At 38.5% G+C, this 22,724-nt stretch overlaps 2 protein-coding genes across 5 annotated transcripts in view; one reads left to right on the top strand and one right to left on the bottom strand.

Annotated features, from left to right (window-relative positions):
* The window catches only part of kay (transcription factor kayak), a 350,765-nt gene that overhangs the window by 207,832 nt on the left and 120,209 nt on the right, over window positions 1-22,724 (bottom strand). The gene's annotated exons all lie outside the window — the stretch shown is intronic.
* On the top strand, window positions 4,386-7,113 carry LOC141391201 (neprilysin-21-like). Its single transcript, XM_073964111.1, has one exon. It carries the CDS (start codon window positions 5,071-5,073, stop codon window positions 7,099-7,101), a length of 2,031 nt encoding a protein of 676 aa, XP_073820212.1. The 5' UTR covers window positions 4,386-5,070; the 3' UTR covers window positions 7,102-7,113.

Below are 22,724 nucleotides of genomic sequence, written 5' to 3'. Positions count from 1 at the left end.
TGCTACGTTTAAGCGGGTGCGTACCTTTGCTGCAACAAGGTAGTGGTCCGAATCAATGTTTGCGCCTCGGAACGATCGTACATCCAACACGCTCGATGAATGTCTTGCATCTATTACAACATGATCAATTTGATTTCTTGTTTTCTGATCTGGAGACAGCCAGGTGCCCTTATGAATATCGAGATGATTAAATCTGGTACTGCTAACTACCATGTTTTTTGCAGCTGCAAAGTCTATCAGCCTCATACCATTGTCAGATGTCTCACTGTGGAGTCTGAATTTCCCGACTGTTGGGCCAAAGATATTCTCCTTTCCAATTTTGGCATTAAGATCGCCTAGAATGATTTTAATGTCATGGGCAGGGCAACTGTCATATGTTTCTTCTAAGCGCTCGTAAAATATATCTTTTGGTCTGTTCGTCCTTTTCTTCAGTGGAAGTATGAGCGCAAATAAAGCTGATGTTGAAGAATTTAGCTTTTATTCGAATTGCAGCAAGTCTTTCATTCACTGTAGTGAAGCTGGATACCAGATGTTTTAGTCTCCAACTAACTACAAATCCGCAACCAAACTCATGCTTTACGTCATGGCAGCTATAATACAGTGCGTGTTGTTGTGACGCCTTTCCCAATCCATCGTATTTCCTGTATGACAGTAATATCGGCCTTGTACTTTTCAAGTACGTCTGCCAATGCGAAGACTGCACCTTCTCTATAAAGAGTGCAAACATTCCAGGTGCAGATTCGCAGATCATGGTCCTTAAAACTTTTGCGGGGTTCGTCAACTTTAGAGGGGGTTGTTTTTCTTTTCTTTCGTTTTTCATAGTATGCTGTTTTTTCTAGGGGAGGGTTACTAACCCGACGCCCAAACCCAAGTTTTTAACGTTCTTATGGGAGAAAGCGCGGCACATGTTAGCTCACTACCTTTAACGGGTGTTAAAGGCAGTTCCCCAGGTGACACCAAGGGGAGGTCAGTGTCCACTTGAGATGAAAGAGGGACCAAGATAAATCCTGGGCTTTGCCATGTTAAAACCGGTCAGGACCGTTGCTTGGTATCTTCCATCCCCTACCTCACCCAAAACTTCCCCATTAGTCATACATAAATCTTCATTCTGGCCGATATGCCTTCTGGTCATCGATAAATTCACTATTTTAGTCTTTATGACTTACATCAGGGTTTCTCTGAAGACAACTTTCTCCTACCTTCTGGTTGTCCACAACGACACCCTCTTGGTCATTTATAAGGACTTTCATTTGGTCGTCTGTAAAGGTTCGCTTAGGCTCTCTATAGATACGCCATTCTGGTCGTTTATTAGGACTCAAACTCATCACTCATAAAGATCTTCTTCTGGTGAACTTATTAAGCTTCCTTTCTGTTCATCTGGTATTCTACAAAAATCATTCTGGTCTTTTATAAAGTCATGCTGCAGATCATCTATGAAGGTTTCATTGTGGACTTCTATAAATTGTGCGTTTTTTTAAGCGTCGCTACTGTCTTTCCACAAAGCTTTAATTCTGATCCCTTCCCAGCAAACCAATCGTACCGATATCTTAACGGAATCGGAACAAAATTCGGACGATACGTCCGATGTCTGATCCGAAATCGTAACGATATCTTAACGAAAGTTGTATGAAGTGGTTGACATAATTTCGGAACGAAATGTCGGAGCGACATCGTATCGATTTCGATCCGATTTCGTAACGAAATCTGAAGAAAATCCTTGGGAAATTCGGAAAGGAAATTTCTTTCCGACATTCGTTCCGAAATCGGAACGAAATCGGTACAAAATCTGAACTATTTCCGCACCGGAAAATCGTTTAGAAATCGGAACGAAATCTGAACGACGTTGCTTCCGAAATTGTTCAGACGTGTCGGACATCCGACATTTGGTTTGCTGGGTTCTGATCGTCTATGAAGCTTTCATTGTCGTCTTTTATAAAGCTTCATATCTGGTATTCTACAAAGCTTACATTCTGGTTTCCTAAAAGCTTCTCTTCTGACTATTCACAAAGCTTCCATTCTGGTCTTCTATAAAATCTTGCTACTGATCGTCTATAAAGTTTTCATTGCGGTGTTCTATACAGCATCCCATTGCGCTTTTTGTTCAAAACCGTAGCTGCTGTCTTTCCACAAAGCTATAATTCTGATTGTCTATGAAGCTTTCACTGTAGTCGATTATAAAGCCTCATTCTTGTATTCTACAAAGCATTCATTCTGATTTCTTAAAAAGCTTCGCTTCTGATTGTTCACAAACTTTCGTTCTGGTCTTCTATAAAATATTGCTACTGATCGTCTATAAAGCTTTCATTGCGGTGCGCTATACAGCCTCACTGCTGACATTCTATAAAGCTTCCATTCTTGTTTTCTAAAATATTTCGCTACCGATTGTCTACAAAACTTCCATACTGGTATTCTATAAAGTCTTGCCTCTGATCGTCTATAAAGCTTTCATTGCGGTGTTCTATAAAGCTACCCTGCTGGTATTCTATAAAGCTTCAATTTTTGTTTCCTAAACGGCTTCCTACAATTTGGCTACAAAACATCCACTGTGGACTTCTATAAAGTCATGCCTTCGAACGTCTTTGAAGCTTTCATTGTGGTATTCTATAAAGCCTCATTTCTAATATTCTGCAAAGCTTGAATTATGTTTTTTCAAGCTTCGCTACTGTCTGCCTCCGAAACTTCAATTCAGACTCCTTGTGATCGTCTATGAAGCTTTCATTGTGGTCTTTTATAAAGCCTTATATTTGGTATTCTACAAAGAAAAGGTTTCTTAAAAAGCCTCTCTACTCACTGTTTACAAAGCTTGATCGTACATAACACTCTCTGGTCTTCTTTAAAACATCCATACTTATAGTATATAAAACTGTCATTTCAACTTACGGTGCTCTTGAATCAAATTTAAATGGAAAGTGCTTACACCTGGGAAGTTTTTGCGGATTCTGAAACTACAATGTTCATAGATGAGAAAAATCAAAAAACAAAAAAATCGCCGGAGCGCTTTTTAAATAAATCGCGATTCAAGTTGACATTTTTAGGGGTTGTTTAGGTTTTCACGATTTTGCTTAGAAACCGCAAGTCCTATCAAAATGAGACTGAAGAAAATATTGTAGCTATGAAAATTCTCTACAAGATTGACTTTTACGGTATTTTCGTAAGTTTTACCATTTTAGAGATATTGAGGTTCAAATGGGGACAATGCACTGACTGTATCGCCCATTATAAAACAATGTCATGAAGGGTGCGCCTTAACTAACTTTTAATGAAAACCGCTTACACAGGGAAGTTTTTGTGAATTCTGAAACAGCAATCTTCATAGAAGAGAAAAATTCAAAAACAAGAAAAAATCGCTGTAGGGATTTTTAAATAAATCGCGGTCAAAATTCACATTTTTAGGTGTTTTTTAGGTTTTCACAATTTTGCTTAGAAACCGCAAGTCTAATCGAAATGGAGCTAAAGAAAATGTTGTAGCTGTGAAAATTCTCTACAGGATTGACGTTTATGATTTGTTCTCAGGCTGTACCATTTTTGAGATAAAGAAGCTCAGTTTAAATTTTTTAGGTTTTTTTGTTAGGGTTTCGCGATTTTGCTTGAATACGGCAAGTCTTATCGGCATGGGACCTAAAAAATGTGAAAATTCTCTACAAGACTGGCTTATGTAACTTTTCCTAGGTTGTACCCTTTTTTAGATATATAAGTTTAAGTTGGGAAATTGCAGTTATGACATTGTTTCATAAGGAGACGATACAGAATTGAATTGAATTTTAATTGTCCCAATTTCAACTTCTATATCTCAAAAGTTGTAAAACCTACGAAAATATGATTAAGGTCAATCATGTAGAGAATTTTGATAGCTACAACATTTTCTTCAGTCTCATTTTGATAGGACTTGCGGTTTCCAAGCAAAATCGTGAAAACCTAAACAACCCCTAAAAATGTCAACTTGAATCGCGATTTATTTAAAAAGCGCTCAGGCGATTTTTTTTTTGTTTTTTGATTTTGCTCATCTATGAACATTGTAGTTTCAGAATTCGCAAAAACTTCCCAGGTGTAAGCACCTTCCATTTAAATTTGATTCAAGAGCACCGTGAACTTTCTATAAAAATGTTCTTCTGATTGCGTACAAAGCTTTCATTTTGGAATTTTCAAACCTGTCCTTTCATTGTCTATTATGCTTCTATTCTGATATTCTATAAAGCTTCCCAACTGGTGGTCTATAAAGGCTGGGCGTCTATAAAAACTACCTGCTCAATAGTAGCCTTCCATAAATATTGCATTTAGTTAATAGCCTCCATTCTATAATTGCTCGACAAACATCCCATACGGGACAAGGCAGACTCCTGGGCGGGGAATCGAACCCACGACCTTCAGCGTGTAAGGCGGGTGTGCATACCATTGCATCACGGTGGCACCCAGCCTCCCTTCTGGTCGTCTATAAAGATTTCTATCTACCTATGGAGGTTCTCTTATTTCCTCAACAAAGGTTTTTTTGCCGCCTATAAATTTTAATAATCTGTTTGTCTATAAAGCCACCCCTCTAGTCACATGTAAAAATTTCCATCGCTTCGCCCATAAGACCTCACTTTCTAGACTTCTACCTGGTGGTCTTCAAAAATCCCTTTTATCCAACAAAACTATCTGCATCGGTTGTTGACGTATGCCCTAATGCTAGTTTCCAACCTTGAAATCAACTGATAAAGAAAGCGCACAATGCGCTATCAACGGAAGCCATACAACAGGGTAACCCTTCGCATAGCTCGGTGTGTGGTATTTGTGGATTCATATTTTATTTATTTTTTTGTATTTTGGCAATCTGCGGTCATTCAAGCTCGCATCGTCAAATCATTTATTATCAGCGATTTTCTTATTGGAACAGAAGAAAATCACAACAAATAAATTCAAATCAAACTAAAATCGCAGATAACTGATTTAATTTCGGACAAGTTCCTCATAATGTCTGTTAAAGAGCAATTCTAATCATTGCCTGGCTGAGGCGATGTTTTCGCAGAAAACAAAAGCGATTATAGTTTAGTCAAAAATCTAATATCAAGCTAGGCACAGTTATAAAACGCGATGCTAATACGTATTATCTGCGGCGTTCTAATTCATTTACTTTGTGTGTTGCAGGCGCAATGCTCCCCTGTGTTAAAGAATAAAAATTCAGCTGAACGTCAATCGAAAGCTGAAGAATTATTAAAATATATGAATAAAAGTGTGGATCCTTGTGACGATTTCTATGATTATGTTTGTGGCAACTATGGCACATATAATCCGGCCACAATTGAACAACCGAGCACAGGACTGCTTGAATCTTTACAAACAAAATTGGATGCAAACATAAAAACAATTCTCAATGCAGATGCTAAAGAAGACACGGCAATTGATATGAAAGTGAAACATTATTATCGCTCCTGTTTAAAAATGTCGGAATTGGGAGATAAGTATGCCACAAAACTAAGAGAAATTATCAACGAATTTGGTGAAATGCCAGCAATAGCGGCTGATAAGTGGCAGGAGGCAGAATTTGATTGGCTGGAGACTGTGGGTAAAATTGCCTATAAATATGGCTTGGGAATTTTGGTGAAATTGCAATTCTCAGGGGATTTTGCCAATGTCACGGAGAATCGTTTGTATATTTCGGAGCAGGATTTCGATTTTGCACGAGGTTGGTATGTGGGTGATAAAGCGGAAGTTCTATCGGAGTCAACGACAACATTTTTTGCCAATGTATTAAGTGAATTTCTGAGAATCGATGATATGGCTGTTGCCCTAACAACGGCAACGGAGTTTCTGACATTTGAGAGATCATTGGCTAAGGTCATGGTTAATCAACAGGCCGGTGATACAGTGGTTGAAACTTATGTTTTGCGCAGCCTAGATAAGGCCCAAGCAAACTATTTCCCTCAATTTGATGTAAAACGTTTTGTAAAGTTGGCCGTTGGTAGCTTGCCAAATTTGAAAATCTACACCCAAGATAAGTATTTGCAAAATATGTTGGAGGTCATAAAAACCACTCCAAAAAGGGTGTTGGCCAATTACATATTCTTTCGTCTGAGTAGTGCCTTTATTATGCAAATACCAGAAAACCCAGACAATTTGGCGGATACATGTTTGGCCAAGATGAAGAAATATTTCTACAAACATTTCGATAACATGGTTTATCGCAAATTCAATAGCCGAGAAATGGAGCAAGGGGTCCATGATATGTGGTCTCACATCAAGAACGTCTTTGGCAAGCATTTGCAATCATCACACATGAATTGGTTATCGCCAGAGACTCGTCAGTATGCTTTGGAAAAATTGAAAACAATGACATTAGAGGTTGTTTCATTTCAGCATACGAATTTTTCGGAAATTCTGGGTCCTTTGGAAATTGGCGACAATGATTATTTGGGAAATTTACAAAAACTTTTAGCTGGTCAGTCAGATATAATGTCATTTCAAAATGATTATGGTCCACAAATATCCACCTCCCCTGCCTATATTAATGTTGAGAATTCCATAAAAGTGCCGGTGGCTATATTACAACCCGGCTACGGCTGGTCAGCTTCATTTCCGAATGCTTTCAATTTTGGGGTATTGGGCGCCTTGCTGTCACATGAAATGATACATGGTTTTGATGATGAGGGAAGTAAATTCGATGCCCAGGGTAATAGTCATAAATGGTGGGATGTGAATTCTAACAAACAATTCAAGAAGCGTTGCGAATGTCTAAGACCTCAATATAAGAATTTCACTTTTGCCGGTCAACATCTACCCGACATGCCAAATCAAGACGAAAATATTGCCGATAATGCTGGTGTTCGCTTGGCCTATAATGCCTACCTCAATTGGTATGATAACAACAGGAGGGAGGTGGTGGATGTGGAATCTTTTCCCGGCATGGATTTCAATTATCGTCAATTGTTTTTCACCAGCTATGCCTATTTGTGGTGTTCGGATTCCTATTCGAAATTACGTTCAACAATAATGACCGACGATATCCATTTTCCCGATAAGTTTCGAGTTATTGGCCCTTTATCGAATTTTGCCGAATTTTCCAAAGAATTCAATTGCCCGGTAGGCAGTAAAATGAATCCATCAAAGAAATGTGAGATTTATTAAAACAAAAACAGAGTGAACAAAATTTTGTGTTAAAAATTAAGAAAATAAATTGTGAATTATTATAATTTTAATTGTAATATAAAAAAATAAATAAATAAATATTTTTAACATAATAATAAAAAAGTACAAATATATAAAAAAAAAAACATTCTGTGAGTGACTATGTTATTAGCCCCTCAAAAAATATTCATTGCAAAACTACACTTAAAGCTTTCATTAAGATAACTCACTAGTCGTCCTAAGCGACTGGTCTTTCATTCTGTTCTGTACGGATCTGATAATTTATTAAGCCATCCTTTTAGTCAGTTATAAAGACTTAATTCTAGCTTTCTCTGAAGAATCCACTCTGCTACCTCCTTGTCGTCTATACAGAATCTTTTTCTGTCGTTTATAAGGACGTCCTTTTGATCGTCTATAAAGCTTGGCTTTTGGCTCTCTATAAAGACCACCTTCTTGTCGTTTATAAGGGCTCATGAAGACTATTACAAGTTCTTTATTAAGTATCCGGCCTATTCGTCTGGTATTATAAAAAAAAAACGTTTGTTTTTTAATAAACCCCGTCTGATCCCTTCTGTTCAAGGCTATAAAATGTTGCTACATATCGTCTGTAAAGCTTTCACTCTGGTCTTCTATAAAACGTTCCTACTAATCGTCCATAAAGGTTCCATTTTTTGCGAACCCTTCCTTTTGGTTGTCTATAAAACTTTCATTCTCGTCTTTTTAAGTCTCCCTATTGATCTTCAATAAATCTTACATTCTGTTATTCTATAAAGCCTCCTAACTGCTTGTGTATAAAAGCTCCCTTCTACTCATCAGTACAGACTGTCTGCTGATCGCCTATAAAAACTACCTGCGGTGATCAGATCATATATAAAGGTTTGGCTCAATACTGCATTCCGAAAAAGAAATGTAAGCTGCTATACAGATTTTGTTCTAGTCGTTTATAAAGGCTCCCTTTGCGGTCATCTATAAAGACTTTCTTCTGGTCGTTAACAGAGGCTCCATACTGGGCTTCTTCAAAGGGCGACCTTTTAAAAGTCGTTTTTTAAAACTGCAGCTAGTCCTGGTATAAAGACTGCCTATTGGTTACTTCTAAAGATTGCTTTTTGGTCCTCTTTAAAAACCTGAATTCGGCCGTCTACAAGGCTCCTTTATGGTCGTCAAAAGAGGCTACATACGCCTACCTGCTGGTTGTTTATAAAGGATGGTCAATAAATGATTTTTTTCAGTTGCCTGTAAATGCTCCCTATATAATATATAGTTGGTCGTCTATAATTGCAGCTTTCTGGTCGTTAGTAAAGATCCCTTCTGGCCCTCTATAGAGATTTCCTTCTGGTCGACAATAGGGCTGCCGGTATAAAGGCTGCTTTTGGTCGTATATAAGGCTCTCTTCTGGTTCTTAATGGAGCCTTGGGATCGTCTATAAGGCTCCCTTTACTGGTCTACAAATATCGTCAGCTGCTGGTTGTCTATAAAGACTACTTTCTGCTCGTCTTTAAAGGTTCCTTCTGGTCCTCTATAAAGACTACATACTGGCTACGTATAAAGGCTCCCTTGTGGTCGTTAGTAGAGGTTCTACTCTAGCTACCTGGTGGTCGTCTATTAATGCTACCTGCTAATCGTATATAAATGCTACCTGCTAATTGTCTATAAAGGTCACCTGCTGATCGTCTACAAAGGCTCTTTTTCAGTTGCCTGTAAAGGTTCCCAATTGGTAGTCTATAAAGACTGGCTTTCGTCGTATATAAAAACAACATTCCGGTCGTGAGTAAGGCTCCCTTCTGTTCGTCTACAAGACACTCTTTTGGCCCACTATTCTGAAAAAAAGATACTTTCTGGCAGTCTATAAATAAATGTTATATTTTGGTCGCTTATAAAGGCTACTTCTGCTAATCTATTAGGCTTCTTTCTGATTATAGAATTTCCTCTGTTTGCCCTCTAAAGGTCCTTCTGGTCGTCTGTAAAGACTGCCTTCTAGCCGTTTATGGAGTCATCTTTCACATCGTAAGGGCTCTTTTGGATCGTCAATAAATGTCCTTTTCTGTTGACTGTAAATGCTTGCAATTCGTCGTCTATAAAGGCTTCCTTGTGGTTGTTTGTGAAAGCTGGTACTCTATAAAGACTATCTAGTGGTTACGGATAAAGGCTCCATTCTGGTCGTTAGTAGAGACCCCATTCTTGCTACCTGTTGGTCGTCTATAAAGTCTACCTGTTAATCGCCTATAAAGGCTACCTGCTGGTCGACTATAAAGTCTCCCTTGTGGTCGATTTCTGTTCTGATTTCTGTTCGTGTATAAAGCTCCCTTCTGGTAGTCTAAAAAGCTCCCTTTGGATTTCTTGTGCTCGTCTCTAAAGACTCCTTCTGGTAGTCTATGAGGCTATTTTCTGCCCGTCTATAAAGGCTCCTGATGATTTTCTTTAAAGGGTCCTTTTCTGCTGACTGTAAATGCTTGCAATTCTTCGTCTATAAAGGCTTCCTTGTGGTTGTTTGTAAAAGCAGGTACTCCATAAAGACTACCTACCTACTGCTATTGTTACGAATAAAGGCTCCCTTCTGGTCGTTAGTAGAGACCCCATTCTTGCTACCTGTTGGTCGTCTATAAAGTCTACCTGTTAATCGTCTATAAAGGCTACCTGCTGGTCGACTATAAAATCTCCCTTGTGGTCGATTTCTGTTCGTGTATAAAGCTTCCTTTCTGGTATTCTAAAAAGCTCCCTTTGGATTTCTTGTGGTCGTCTCTAAAGACTCTTTCTCTTAGTATATGATGCTATTTTCTGACCGTCTTAAGGCTCCTGCTGATTGTCTTTAAATGGTTAAGGTTATTACATGTGAACATATTGGATCTTTAAAGGACGCTAAAACTATCTCCACCGATCTTAATCCCTGGATCGGTCTACTGGGACACTGTTCAGATTAGCTCAGTTGTCCGTTCCTGGTTATTTAATTGAAATTTATTTATTGGCGATTCTACTAACCGCAATCTGTGGACACGCCCAAGAGCACAAAGTGCGAATGTTTAATTGAACTAAACGTCCACACTTCGTGAAAATTTAAAATCTCCTCCTATTAAATTATTCGTAAACTAGTGTAGCACTTGGAGGGGCACAGTTCGGACAAATAAAGATATGAAACATAAACACAATGACTTAAGTGCTTTTAAAAGGATGACTTCAAATCGGAATCTTCCTCCACAAGTTGGGTCTTTTGTTGTTGTTTTTGTTGTTCGACTAAAACTGTGAAAAGCCATGGCGGGAATTTTGTACCATTATCACACACCGGCAATACAATCCATAAACAATCATGATGGTGGAACAACCAGCGAAACACATTGACGACCGACCCAGGCAGACAACAAGAGGGAGGACAACAATAAAAATTCCTTAGCCATGAATAAAGCAAATGTGGTAATATTAACTCTCACACAGGTAGTCAATACAGCGAAGTACCTGGCCCAGTGTTTGGCTTTCGGTTTATTGAATTAAAATAACAAGAGGTAACTGCTTTTCTCTCTCACCCCTCACCCCTAGCCGCAACTTAAAATACCGTAGATTGTCTGTTGCCTTAATAGGATAAATAAGAGGTTAAACTGTTTAAGTGTATTATTGATGTTAGTTATTGTTGTTGTTGTTGGGAGTTCCAACTTCGTTTCATATCAGCAAAACATTTATAATTGTCAATGAGAAAAAAAAGAACAGCAGAAGTAGTAGAAAGATGCCAGAGGATGTGGTGTACGGATTGTCGCCATGTGCGATAATCGAAGGTGGAGTTCCTCCACTTAACAAAAAGATACGATGAAAAAAGGAAGTAAAATTTTGTGAACATGATTTTTTGTGTTAACTAAGAAGCCCGACACTGTTACAGAACTTTAGCGTCGTCCAGAGGAAGACGTTATAAAGATTGTAGATTGTCAATGAAATACTAATTGCAGTGGCGACAGTATGTTTGGAATGTTGGTTGGTTGACACATTGACATTTTTGTAAATTCTGAACTGAAATCATAAAATTTGGAATTTTATGAATGTGAATCGAGGTGTTTCGAATATGAACAATAGTTGACCACACGCAGAGAAGAGATATTGTAGCAGCAATCATATTCTAAGAGCAAAATAGTGTATTTTAAAAATCTGAAAATATATATTGTTTTCTGACACAAAATATATGGTTGAAACAACAATATATATATTTTCAACTTTTTAAAATACATTATTTTGCTCTTAGAATATGATTGCTCCTACAATATCTCTTCTCTGCGTCCAGGAAAAAACATATTGGGAGTTATTCTGAACGAAAACTTCCCGTGAATTTTAGCTCTCTGTCGTTTCAACTTAACGGAGAGAGTGAGAAAACTCACGGGGAGTTTTCATTCAGAAAAACACCCATTATGTGGATGTTTTGTAGCATTGGAAGGTATGCAATATATTACTGGATAATTTACCGTGGGATTGACAAACGATGCCTTCAATTTTCTAACGAAACTTCAGACATCATGAGATACAGTAGATATATTGGAATCAAATAAGCAACCTCGACACCTTAATGACTCTGGAGAGGGTCTCCGGTAGGTAGGACCCGCTTCGACTCCCAGTCCAGGCAACATCAAATTTTCAACTGTGATAAAATAAGCCTCAGTGTACTGTTGGAGACATTTCCTGAGTATTTCAGTCATGTAAAACTTCTCTACCAGTCGTATCTTAAGACAAAATCTGCGAGAAACAGTAGATCCCAAGTCATCGATGTAGTCGGGGTGCATTCATTGATATGAGAGAAGTCTGTCCCTTATGGGATGTTTGTGTTACAAGCAGACTTATGCCTTAGTCTTATCTCCTTTCTTGTGGATGGAACAAAGGTTGCTCACTTTCCAATCATCAGGTACTGCCAGAGATCGTTAAAATGTTGATGCATGTACCTTATTAGCCTCCGGTTCTGAACAGCATGGCTGGCCTTATTATTCATCCGGTTTGCTGATGCCATTATCTCATTCTGACCGGACGGTAAACCCTCAGTTCCATATTCGGGGATTGGATATGCGGGTTTTGTTCGTATTGGAAAAATTTTCTCTCCATAATCTAAGTACGCTACAGCTGGATATTCTTGTACCAAATCCATCAGCTTGATGCTTCACTTTTTGGTCGAATTTTTGGACTTCGTTGTGGCTCCTGTACATATCTATTTTTTCATACTCCAGCGTTTGTATTTCTATATTTTGCCCTCTAAGAAAGTAGTTTTTACTCTTTCCTTTTTTCCGAAGCTGATACTGAAGAGAATGCGGCATATAGGGCTTATATACCGCATTCTCTTCAATAGCAGAACGACATTTCTGGGTTCCTGGGTGAAGTCCTCTGGTATCAAATTATCTATTTTGCGGCTGTTTGCATGAAGTAGGCTCTACTCTGCCGCTATGCTGATATGATATCGGAACTATGAGTGCGTTTGTTAAGCAGTTGGGCCAGTTGAGTGCAATATGCTGTGGCTATCTGTTGTGATCGTAGCTTGCGTTGTGTCTGCTGCTATTTTATTTGCTACCTTTAATGACTCTGGAGAGGGTCTCCGGTAGGTAGGACCCGCTTCGACTCCCAGTCCAGGCAACATCAATTTTTCAACTGTGATAAAATAAGCCTCAGTGTACTGTTGGAGACATTTCCTGAGTATTTCAGTCATGTAAAACTTCTCTACCAGTCGTATCTTAAGACAAAATCTGCGAGAAACAGTAGATCCCAAGTCATCGATGTAGTCGGGGTGCATTCATTGATATGAGAGAAGTCTGTCCCTTATGGGATGTTTGTGTTACAAGCAGACTTATGCCTTAGTCTTATCTCCTTTCTTGTGGATGGAACAAAGGTTGCTCACTTTCCAATCATCAGGTACTGCCAGAGATCGTTAAAATGTTGATGCATGTACCTTATTAGCCTCCGGTTCTGAACAGCATGGCTGGCCTTATTATTCATCCGGTTTGCTGATGCCATTATCTCATTCTGACCGGACGGTAAACCCTCAGTTCCATATTCGGGGATTGGATATGCGGGTTTTGTTCGTATTGGAAAAATTTTCTCTCCATAATCTAAGTACGCTACAGCTGGATATTCTTGTACCAAATCCATCAGCTTGATGCTTCACTTTTTGGTCGAATTTTTGGACTTCGTTGTGGCTCCTGTACATATCTATTTTTTCATACTCCAGCGTTTGTATTTCTATATTTTGCCCTCTAAGAAAGTAGTTTTTACTCTTTCCTTTTTTCCGAAGCTGATACTGAAGAGAATGCGGCATATAGGGCTTATATACCGCATTCTCTTCAATAGCAGAACGACATTTCTGGGTTCCTGGGTGAAGTCCTCTGGTATCAAATTATCTATTTTGCGGCTGTTTGCATGAAGTAGGCTCTACTCTGCCGCTATGCTGATATGATATCGGAACTATGAGTGCGTTTGTTAAGCAGTTGGGCCAGTTGAGTGCAATATGCTGTGGCTATCTGTTGTGATCGTAGCTTGCGTTGTGTCTGCTGCTATTTTATTTGCTACCTTTAATGACTCTGGAGAGGGTCTCCGGTAGGTAGGACCCGCTTCGACTCCCAGTCCAGGCAACATCAAATTTTCAACTGTGATAAAATAAGCCTCAGTGTACTGTTGGAGACATTTCCTGAGTATTTAAGTCATGTAAAACTTCTCTACCAGTCGTATCTTAAGACAAAATCTGCGAGAAACAGTAGATCCCAAGTCATCGATGTAGTCGGGGTGCATTCATTGATATGAGAGAAGTCTGTCCCTTATGGGATGTTTGTGTTACAAGCAGACTTATGCCTTAGTCTTATCTCCTTTCTTGTGGATGGAACAAAGGTTGCTCACTTTCCAATCATCAGGTACTGCCAGAGATCGTTAAAATGTTGATGCATGTACCTTATCAGCCTCCGGTTCTGAACAGCATGGCTGGCCTTATTATTCATCCGGTTTGCTGATGCCATTATCTCATTCTGACCGGACGGTAAACCCTCAGTTCCATATTCGGGGATTGGATATGCGGGTTTTGTTCGTATTGGAAAAATTTTCTCTCCATAATCTAAGTACGCTACAGCTGGATATTCTTGTACCAAATCCATCAGCTTGATGCTTCACTTTTTGGTCGAATTTTTGGACTTCGTTGTGGCTCCTGTACATATCTATTTTTTCATACTCCAGCGTTTCTATTTCTATATTTTGCCCTCTAAGAAAGTAGTTTTTACTCTTTCCTTTTTTCCGAAGCTGATACTGAAGAGAATGCGGCATATAGGGCTTATATACCGCATTCTCTTCAATAGCAGAACGACATTTCTGGGTTCCTGGGTGAAGTCCTCTGGTATCAAATTATGTATTTTGCGGCTGTTTGCATGAAGTAGGCTCTACTCTGCCGCTATGCTGATATGATATCGGAACTATGAGTGCGTTTTTTAAGCAGTTGGGCCAGTTGAGTGCAATATGCTGTGGCTATCTGTTGTGATCGTAGCTTGCGTTGTGTCTGCTGCTATTTTATTTGCTACCTTTAATCGGGTGTTGCGTCAAGGTCGGATCACTACCATTGATGTTTGCTCCTCGGAACGATCGCACAGCCAACGCGCACAATGACTTGGTTACATCTATCACAAGGTGATCAATTTGATTTGTTTGATCAGGTGACAGACAGGTGCTGCTAACTGCCATCTCTTTCGCCGTTGCGAAGTTCATCAGTCTCATTCCGTTGCCAAATGTTTTATTATGGAGACGGAATTTCCCGACTGTTAAGCCAAGGATGTTCTCCTTTCCAATTTTGGCATTAAAATTTAATTTCATGTGCAGGATAATTAACATTTTTTAAGAACTCGTAAAATATATCTTCGACTTTTTCGTTGTTGTTTTTTAAACCGAATGTTCGTTTTCTGCTTAATCTGGCTCTGGGTCTATCTCCAATTCTAGGAATGTGGCTGCTTCGATGGGATGTAATCATTGATCTACCAGAGTTATTTGTGTAGGTGTGGCAGGGCAGTTGAAAAGGTTCAGTAAATGTATGGGGCGGACCTGTGCCGCATGCTGTTTTGAAAGTGTCATCGCTCCTTGCCCTATAGAAATTCAGACATCTGCACCATCCCGAGCGTAGCTCAGCCAAAACTACTCCGGTTTATCGTCACAGCTGACGCTCCTCAGCTGCGATATGTGTTTCTCCGTGAATCGCATTCACACGATAGTTGTTTATGGCATCTGCGACTGCATCCGTCTGAATGATATTTAAACCTGCTTGTTTATCTAGGTGTTCTCTCTTGTAACGTTGGGCATCTCTTTCTAGATCATGAAGATCCATCCTGACATGCCTGGTTTAGAAGGTCCTATCTACCAGCAAGTACTGCAACGAAAATATGGCATTTTGTTGCTGTGCTGGAAGAAACTTTGTCTTCTCATATAGATGGTCCACCGAAGACATGAAGAGGTACCTTGTTGCAGTTCTCAGGGCTGCATTTTGACAGGTCTGAATATTTTTCCATCGCTTTACATTTATACTCGCGGACGACACTGGCGCCGCATAGACTACCACATACCGACACATCACGTTATGCGGTTTATTTATCATCACCCCAAGTACTACTAGGGACTTGAGGACCTTGTTCTCACATCTCAACTTGTCGCAGATAGCAGTGCATGCACGGACGACATGTACATACATACTGTCGAATGTGACCCTTAGTATTTTGGGGTAGTACCATCGACCATGACATTCAACTCAGGTCTCACCTCTACCGTCCATGTGGTGAACAGAGCGGCCGTAAATTTAGTGGCGGATATTTGTGTATTCCTCGCGTAGAAAAAGGTGGTAAAAACAATCAAATATGAGTTCAGCATTTCACAAATGACATCAGGGAAGGTACCTGACGCTAAGATCGTGCAATCGTATGCATTCGTGACGATCTCAATGCCATGTGGAGGGGGCGTAATACAGGGGAGGTAGAGGTTCCGAAGATATGATATTGTTTGATTCGAAGGGGACTTGGACTTCTTTTTTTGAAATTCACGTACGAATGGCGTCCACACATGTAATTGCTTATCAAACAATTCAGACTTAGCCGGAGGATAGGCTGTTCGATGTCCTCAAACAACGTGGAGTGTCTGACAGTATTAAAGGATTTTGATCAGTCAACCGCCACCAACACTGTTGTGCCACACGGCTTGCTCTGGTTGAGTCCTCGACTAATATGTGTGGAGATGGTGTGCAGCGCTGTTGTAGTGCTGTGCTGCTTAAGGAACCCACGGTGATGATCGGCAATTGGATATTTCTGGCGCTGCGGGAGGAGTGAAGCCTCAAGAGTCTTTGCTATGGCCGCAAAAGCGAAATTGGTATTTACGATTGACATTTGGTGGCATCTTTGTTGCTTTGGTGTGCCAATGTTGCTTCTTCAGATGGTTTAACCGTTTGTTCCGCTTATGCTCATCGACCAACCTGTTAACTTAACTACGACGAAGATCATCACGCTCATTTGATAATCCCACCGCCTCTCCTGGGAAGTTTAGTCTCACTTTGGGTATTCGCCCAGCAGGTATATGGCGTGCGGCTGCAGCATTGACGGTGCCTCGGAATGTCCTTTCTGCTATCCGAACAGCAGAATGGATAGATCTCTGAAACGGTGATTAGTGAACTCTCCGAAACTAAGCCAATTAACTTTCCCATGATAATTCTGGTAGGAGCGTCCTCATTGACCGTGCAAAACGGAGAGCTATCAATGTGCTCAGCCAGCACTATATCCCTCTGCATCGAATACCACAACTCATGATGAGCATTAAAGTCCCCCAAGACCAGACGTTTATGACATTCCAAAAGCGGGTTATCCTTGGATAGTGGCCCGATCACAACGTGATCAATATGGTTACATGTTTTTTGATCTGGAGACAGCCAGGTGTCCTTATGAATGTCGAGATCCTTAAATCTGGTGCTGCTAACTACCATTTTTTGCGGCTTCGGAGTCTATCGGTCTTATTCCGTTGTTAAATGTTACATTGTTGAGACTGAATTTCCCGACTGTTGAGCCAAAGATATTCTCGTTTCCAAATTTGGCATTAAAATCGCCTAGCATAATTTTAACTTCATGTGCAGTACACAGATAATATATTTTTTCCTAAACTTTCGTAAAATATATATTTTACCTGCACGTCCTTATCTCCGCTGGGGGCATATGTACAAATAAGACTAATATGGTAAAATATAGCTTTTATTTGAGTTTTTGGAAGACTTTCATCCGCCGGGGGAAACTGCAGACCTCCGACAAACTACAAATCCGCAACAAAAGTCATGCTTTATAGCATGGCCATAACATTAGGTATTGTTGTGATGGGTGTTAAAGGAAGTTCCCCAGGTGACACCACGGGAAGGTCAAAAACCACAAGACATTTAAGAGGGAGCAAGATAAAACCTGCCGTGGCAAAGCCGGCCAGAACCGTTCATTGGTATCTTACATCAGACTTTTTTGGAACCTTCGGGCCATTGTCTCATTATTGACGTGCAGCCGAAAAAAATGTACCGTCGGCCACCAAAAAATCGAAACGATCGGAGACATATCTTTGAACAGCAATTTTGCGATAATTTTAGAAATTTTCTGTGGGAGAAAAGCGGAGTAGAGGACTGCTATAGCCCATATTCGAATCTTATCAACATATGTCTGGAAGATGTTAAAATTTTACGATGTTAAAATTTTGGACCAAATTGGTTCCTCCCTTTAAGAGTACGTATTATTTTAGCGAACATGTTTGTACTTTTGTGAGTGAGGTGCCTGAGTGAGTGGACTGATGTGGCACGAAGTGTAAAGTTTGGACAAATCGATTGATACGTTCAAGAGCTGTCGTTCGTATTTCCAGTTAGACAGACGGAAGCAAAAGACAAAATCGACTGAATTGTCTGAAACGGATTTCGTTCAAACACGCTTAGGATCTAAAACAATTATTTCGGTGAGGCAAATTTTGGATCCTAGCAGGGTGTTATACTGTCTCAAACCTTCTTTAATACAGTTCCAAATTTTGCGATGGACTAGATTAAAGAACCATAATTTTAGAGCTTTTTCGAATATTTTGGATATAAATGAGGACATACAGTATCGGCCAAAACTAAAGCACCCCCTCAGTACATATTTTTAAAATGAAAATTTTTTAAGAAAACAAAGTTGTAATTTTTATTTGTATTTTTCATTTTCTTTATTTATATCCATATTAATAGAAAACACAATCAGAATGTATTCAGAATGTAATAAACAAAAGTTAAAATTCAAAAATCATTTTAGGTCGTAAATGTAACCGGACAAAACTAAAGCACCCCCCTATTTGAAGTATAACAAAAACCATTGAAATCAATATTTCGTTGGGCCTCCTCTATTCTGGATGACACAATCACATCTTTTAGACATAAAGGATTCTAAATAATTAATTATTGCAGGCGAAATAATTGATTTTCAGAAAATTTAGCTTAAATCCTCAAAATACTGAAAATCCGAACTTATCGCTATATGGGGGCTATACCCAAACGTGGACCTAGGACAACGATCTTTGGTGGATATGTTTTGTGACCACTAGGAACCCTAAGTACCAAATTACAGCTAATTTAGTGGGGAAATATGGCTTAAAAATTCAAAATACCGAAGATCGGAAGGTACCGCTATAAGGATGCTATACCAAAACATTACCCGATATTGTTTATATCCATTTAAAAAAGATACTACAGCCTCTTCTGTTCAAATACAAAATCGCTTAAGTTTAAAAATTAGCAAAAGAACGATTCACAAAAGAACGGTAGACGTCGGCTTATTCAGTCGACGACGACCAACAAGCAATATTTAGGATTTAACAGTTGCCCACTTGGTACACGTCTTTTACCATCTGAATACATTAAATTAAATATAGCTTCATCGGAAAATAGCTGTATCCTCCATTTTCTAATCCAATTCACTTTTAGTCGATATTAAAGGTTTCTTGCTGGTCGTCGACTGAATAAGTCGACGTCTACCGTTCTTTTGTGAATCGTTCTTTTTCTAATTTTTAAACTTAAGCGATTTTGTATTTCACCAGAGGAGGCTGTAGTATCATTTTCGGATGGATATAAACAATATCGGGTAATGTTTTGGTATAGCATCCTTATAGCGGTACCTTCCGATCTTCGGTATTTTGAATTTTTAAGCCATATTTCCCCACTAAATTAGCTGTAATTTGGTACTTAGGGTTCCTAGTGGTCACAAAACATATCCACCAAAGATCGTTGTCCTAGGTCCACGTTTGGGTATAGCCCCCATATAGCGATAAGTTCGGATTTTCAGTATTTTGAGGATTTAAGCTAAATTTTCCGAAAATCAATTATTTCGCCTGCAATAATTAATTATTTAGAATCCATTATGTCTAAAAGATGTGATTGTGTCATCCAGAATAGAGGAGGCCCAACGAAATATTGATTTCAATGGTTTTTGTTATACTTCAAATAGGGGGGTGCTTTAGTTTTGTCCGGTTACATTTACGACCTAAAATGATTTTTGAATTTTAACTTTTGTTTATTACATTCTGAATACATTCTGATTGTGTTTTCTATTAATATGGATATAAATAAAGAAAATGAAAAATACAAATAAAAATTACAACTTTGTTTTCTTAAAAAAATTTTCATTTTAAAAATATGTACTGAGGGGGTGCTTTAGTTTTGGCCGATACTGTATGTATATGGTCCCATTATATACGTTTAGCCGCTGTTTAAGGTATACATAGGTTTGTTAGCCTAAATGTTATGTATTGACCACAATGATATATTTTTGTTATCATTCCCCCCTCTCCTCTGTTATTTCTTGCTCTTTGTAATTTAGAAGAATGTAACAAGTGGGATCATCGGATATTGGCACCATGGAATAGTGTTACTTCCGGGAATTTGACACACGCACAAAAGGCCATAAACTAAAGTGCATGTTCCAATAAAATATAAATATTTTCACAAGATTGATGATACGATAAAAACTTCTTAATTGCAAGAGATTACAGGGCAAATGCAAACCAACCTCCCTGCTGTGATGGAAACATGTATTCGTATTTTGAAACCACTTTTGTTTACACATATCACCACACAATGCATTCATTCCCAAATGGAAACATGGCAAAATTTGTTCCTTGCAAAATATTTGTTTTGTAATTTATAAATTGTGGATGGAAATCGGTGGGCAAAAGGAAAGAAATAAAATTAATGATGTTCCAGCTTAACAAAGGCATTTCTTCCTTCATTTGGGGGGATGTTTTGCATTAGGCCAGTCACATTCAAGGACAGTTATTTTTGGGCCATAATTTACGGAGATACACCCACACGAACACTCACATACTCCGAAAATTGACATTTGTTTACTTAAATATTTATGGATAACAAATAAACATCTTGGCAATCAATTTTTGCCCAACCTCATCAAAAACTTTTATGAGGTTTTCCTTTGGCTAAAAACCTTAATGGGATTGTCATAAAACTATTGTTCCGGCAGATGCCGTCGCCGCCTTCTTATAGTTATACAATCTATATTATGATTGTAATTTTAGAACCACTTGCTTAACATTAATTTGGCAATAAAATTATTTATTGTTTATTAACATAAAATCTGAAAGTTGTAATGAAAAACTATTTCATAAAAATAAGCACTTCCCAGGAAATAAAATTGGAAGTCGTGCAATGTGGAGCATTTTGATGCAGTACTAATGGAGTCGTGAAAGGACTCTCCGCTCGTTGAATTTTTAACAATACTTGTTGGTCCATACTTAAATCTTAGTCAATTTAATGATCCCTAAAATAAGCGATATTAGGGTGATGACTTTTTGACTTTTTCCCAAATATTTTTTCTTTTAGCAATAATGAACATTTGCCTATTAAAATATTGGAACAATATACACACGGCGTGTGACATCATAAAAAGAACCAAACCCAATATGGGTTGTTTTTTTAACATTACTGCGAAAACTATTCGAAATAAAGTTTAAAATTTATCCACAAACAGGTCTCAACCTGTTCTTAATCCTAAATGTTTGAACTTTTATGGGGAAGGTACCGAAAGATGTCAATCAAAGAATTTGTTATAAGACTGCAAGAAAAACGATTGGACCAATTCCAGGACTCCATTTAAGAACTATAGTTGGTGACCGTAGGGTCTGTACAGCTTTAGAGTAATTATCTCTGTCAGTATAGAGTTCCACCCGAAAAAAATTATACTGTCGTAATATCAGCCGCGACAACTAATTGCTGTAAAAAATTAATAATTTCCGATTGTTCTCAAACTTTGGTAATCTTAAAATCTAAGAAAACTAAAACCTTTAGGGGAGTGCCGCATAAAAAATCAGACATGGACTTTATAAAACCACTCTAGTGTACACATTGGAGAGGTGTCTTGTAACTAGTAGTAAGTCTTGACTGACCACTGCCTGAAGTATGAGAATCAGCATTCTTCGGAAGGCTAACCATAATCACTAGAATAAATAGTCTAAGTAGTTTCTAGTGGCCATAGAATAAATAATCTAAAAAACATATGTTATATTTTTAGAACAGTTGAGGTGGAATTTGTTTTCAATTTCAACACACATAATGTTGTTATTTTATTTTGCTCTCTGCTGGATTTGATCATGAGAACTTCTAATTTGTAGCCGAACACACACCGTGCTACGCGTACGAACAGTAAGGCTTTATATACTTACATGTGTACCACCAACTGTTTTTATATTTTCAACAAAAAATCGCATGCCGGCGGTGAGCATTGAACACGGTGTGTAAGCAGTGAAGTAAGTAGTTGTACCTAGTTACATTACTTTGTAATGGGTTACAAATTGACTAACGGATCCGAATTTTTGCTGGATACGCAAGAGTAACAGTGAATTCAAAAAATTTTCCACAAATATATATTCTGAAGCATTTTGTACGTAAGGTTTTTTATCGAAGCACCTAATATGTAAGATGTTATATAATCTTAAATAAAATTCATAACCCTAATCCTTTTAAGTTAAAATATTGGAATTGCCTTCATTTAGTAGTGTGTACTTACTTAGTGCTGGAATACACAGATTTCGATTTCCATTTTCAAGAAAAGTGACTTACCTGAAAAAAATTAAAATAAATAATTAAATAAATAAAATTATTAAATTGAAAACGGGGTGATAAAATTAATAAAAGAATTGAGGAGATTTAAAATAGGGGTTTAAGGTCATGTTTATATTAAGGTCATGTTTATACCCTACACCACTATGTGGGGAGGGTATTATATGTTGGTTTTGGCCAAAAAGTTTGTAACGCATCGAAATAATGGTCGTAGACCCATACTTATATATACCAAAATGAATGTCTCGACGAGCTGAGTCGATCTGGCTATGTGTGTCCGTCCGTCAGTCCGTCCGTCCGTCCGTCTGTCCATCTAAACCTTGTAATCACGCTACAGGTCGCAATTTTGATCGGATCGTCGCGAAATTTTGGATGTTGATGGGGGTCACGGAGGGGAAGAAGCCTATTGATTTTGGTGATCGTCGGATAATATTTAGGGGTCGGAATGGGCAAAAAACTTATGTGGATAAAAAGACAACGTTTTTTTCCGAAGCGAATATCTTAGCTTCTTTCTACACGGGGTATACCAAAACCAGAACCTGGCCATGAA

Source organism: Musca autumnalis, unplaced genomic scaffold (genome assembly GCF_047663935.1).
Source record: "Musca autumnalis isolate F117 unplaced genomic scaffold, ASM4766393v1 scaffold_1, whole genome shotgun sequence".
Taxonomy (NCBI): domain Eukaryota; kingdom Metazoa; phylum Arthropoda; class Insecta; order Diptera; family Muscidae; genus Musca; species Musca autumnalis.
Note: the sequence above shows the minus strand (reverse complement) of the source record. Positions and strands in the feature narration are given on the sequence as shown.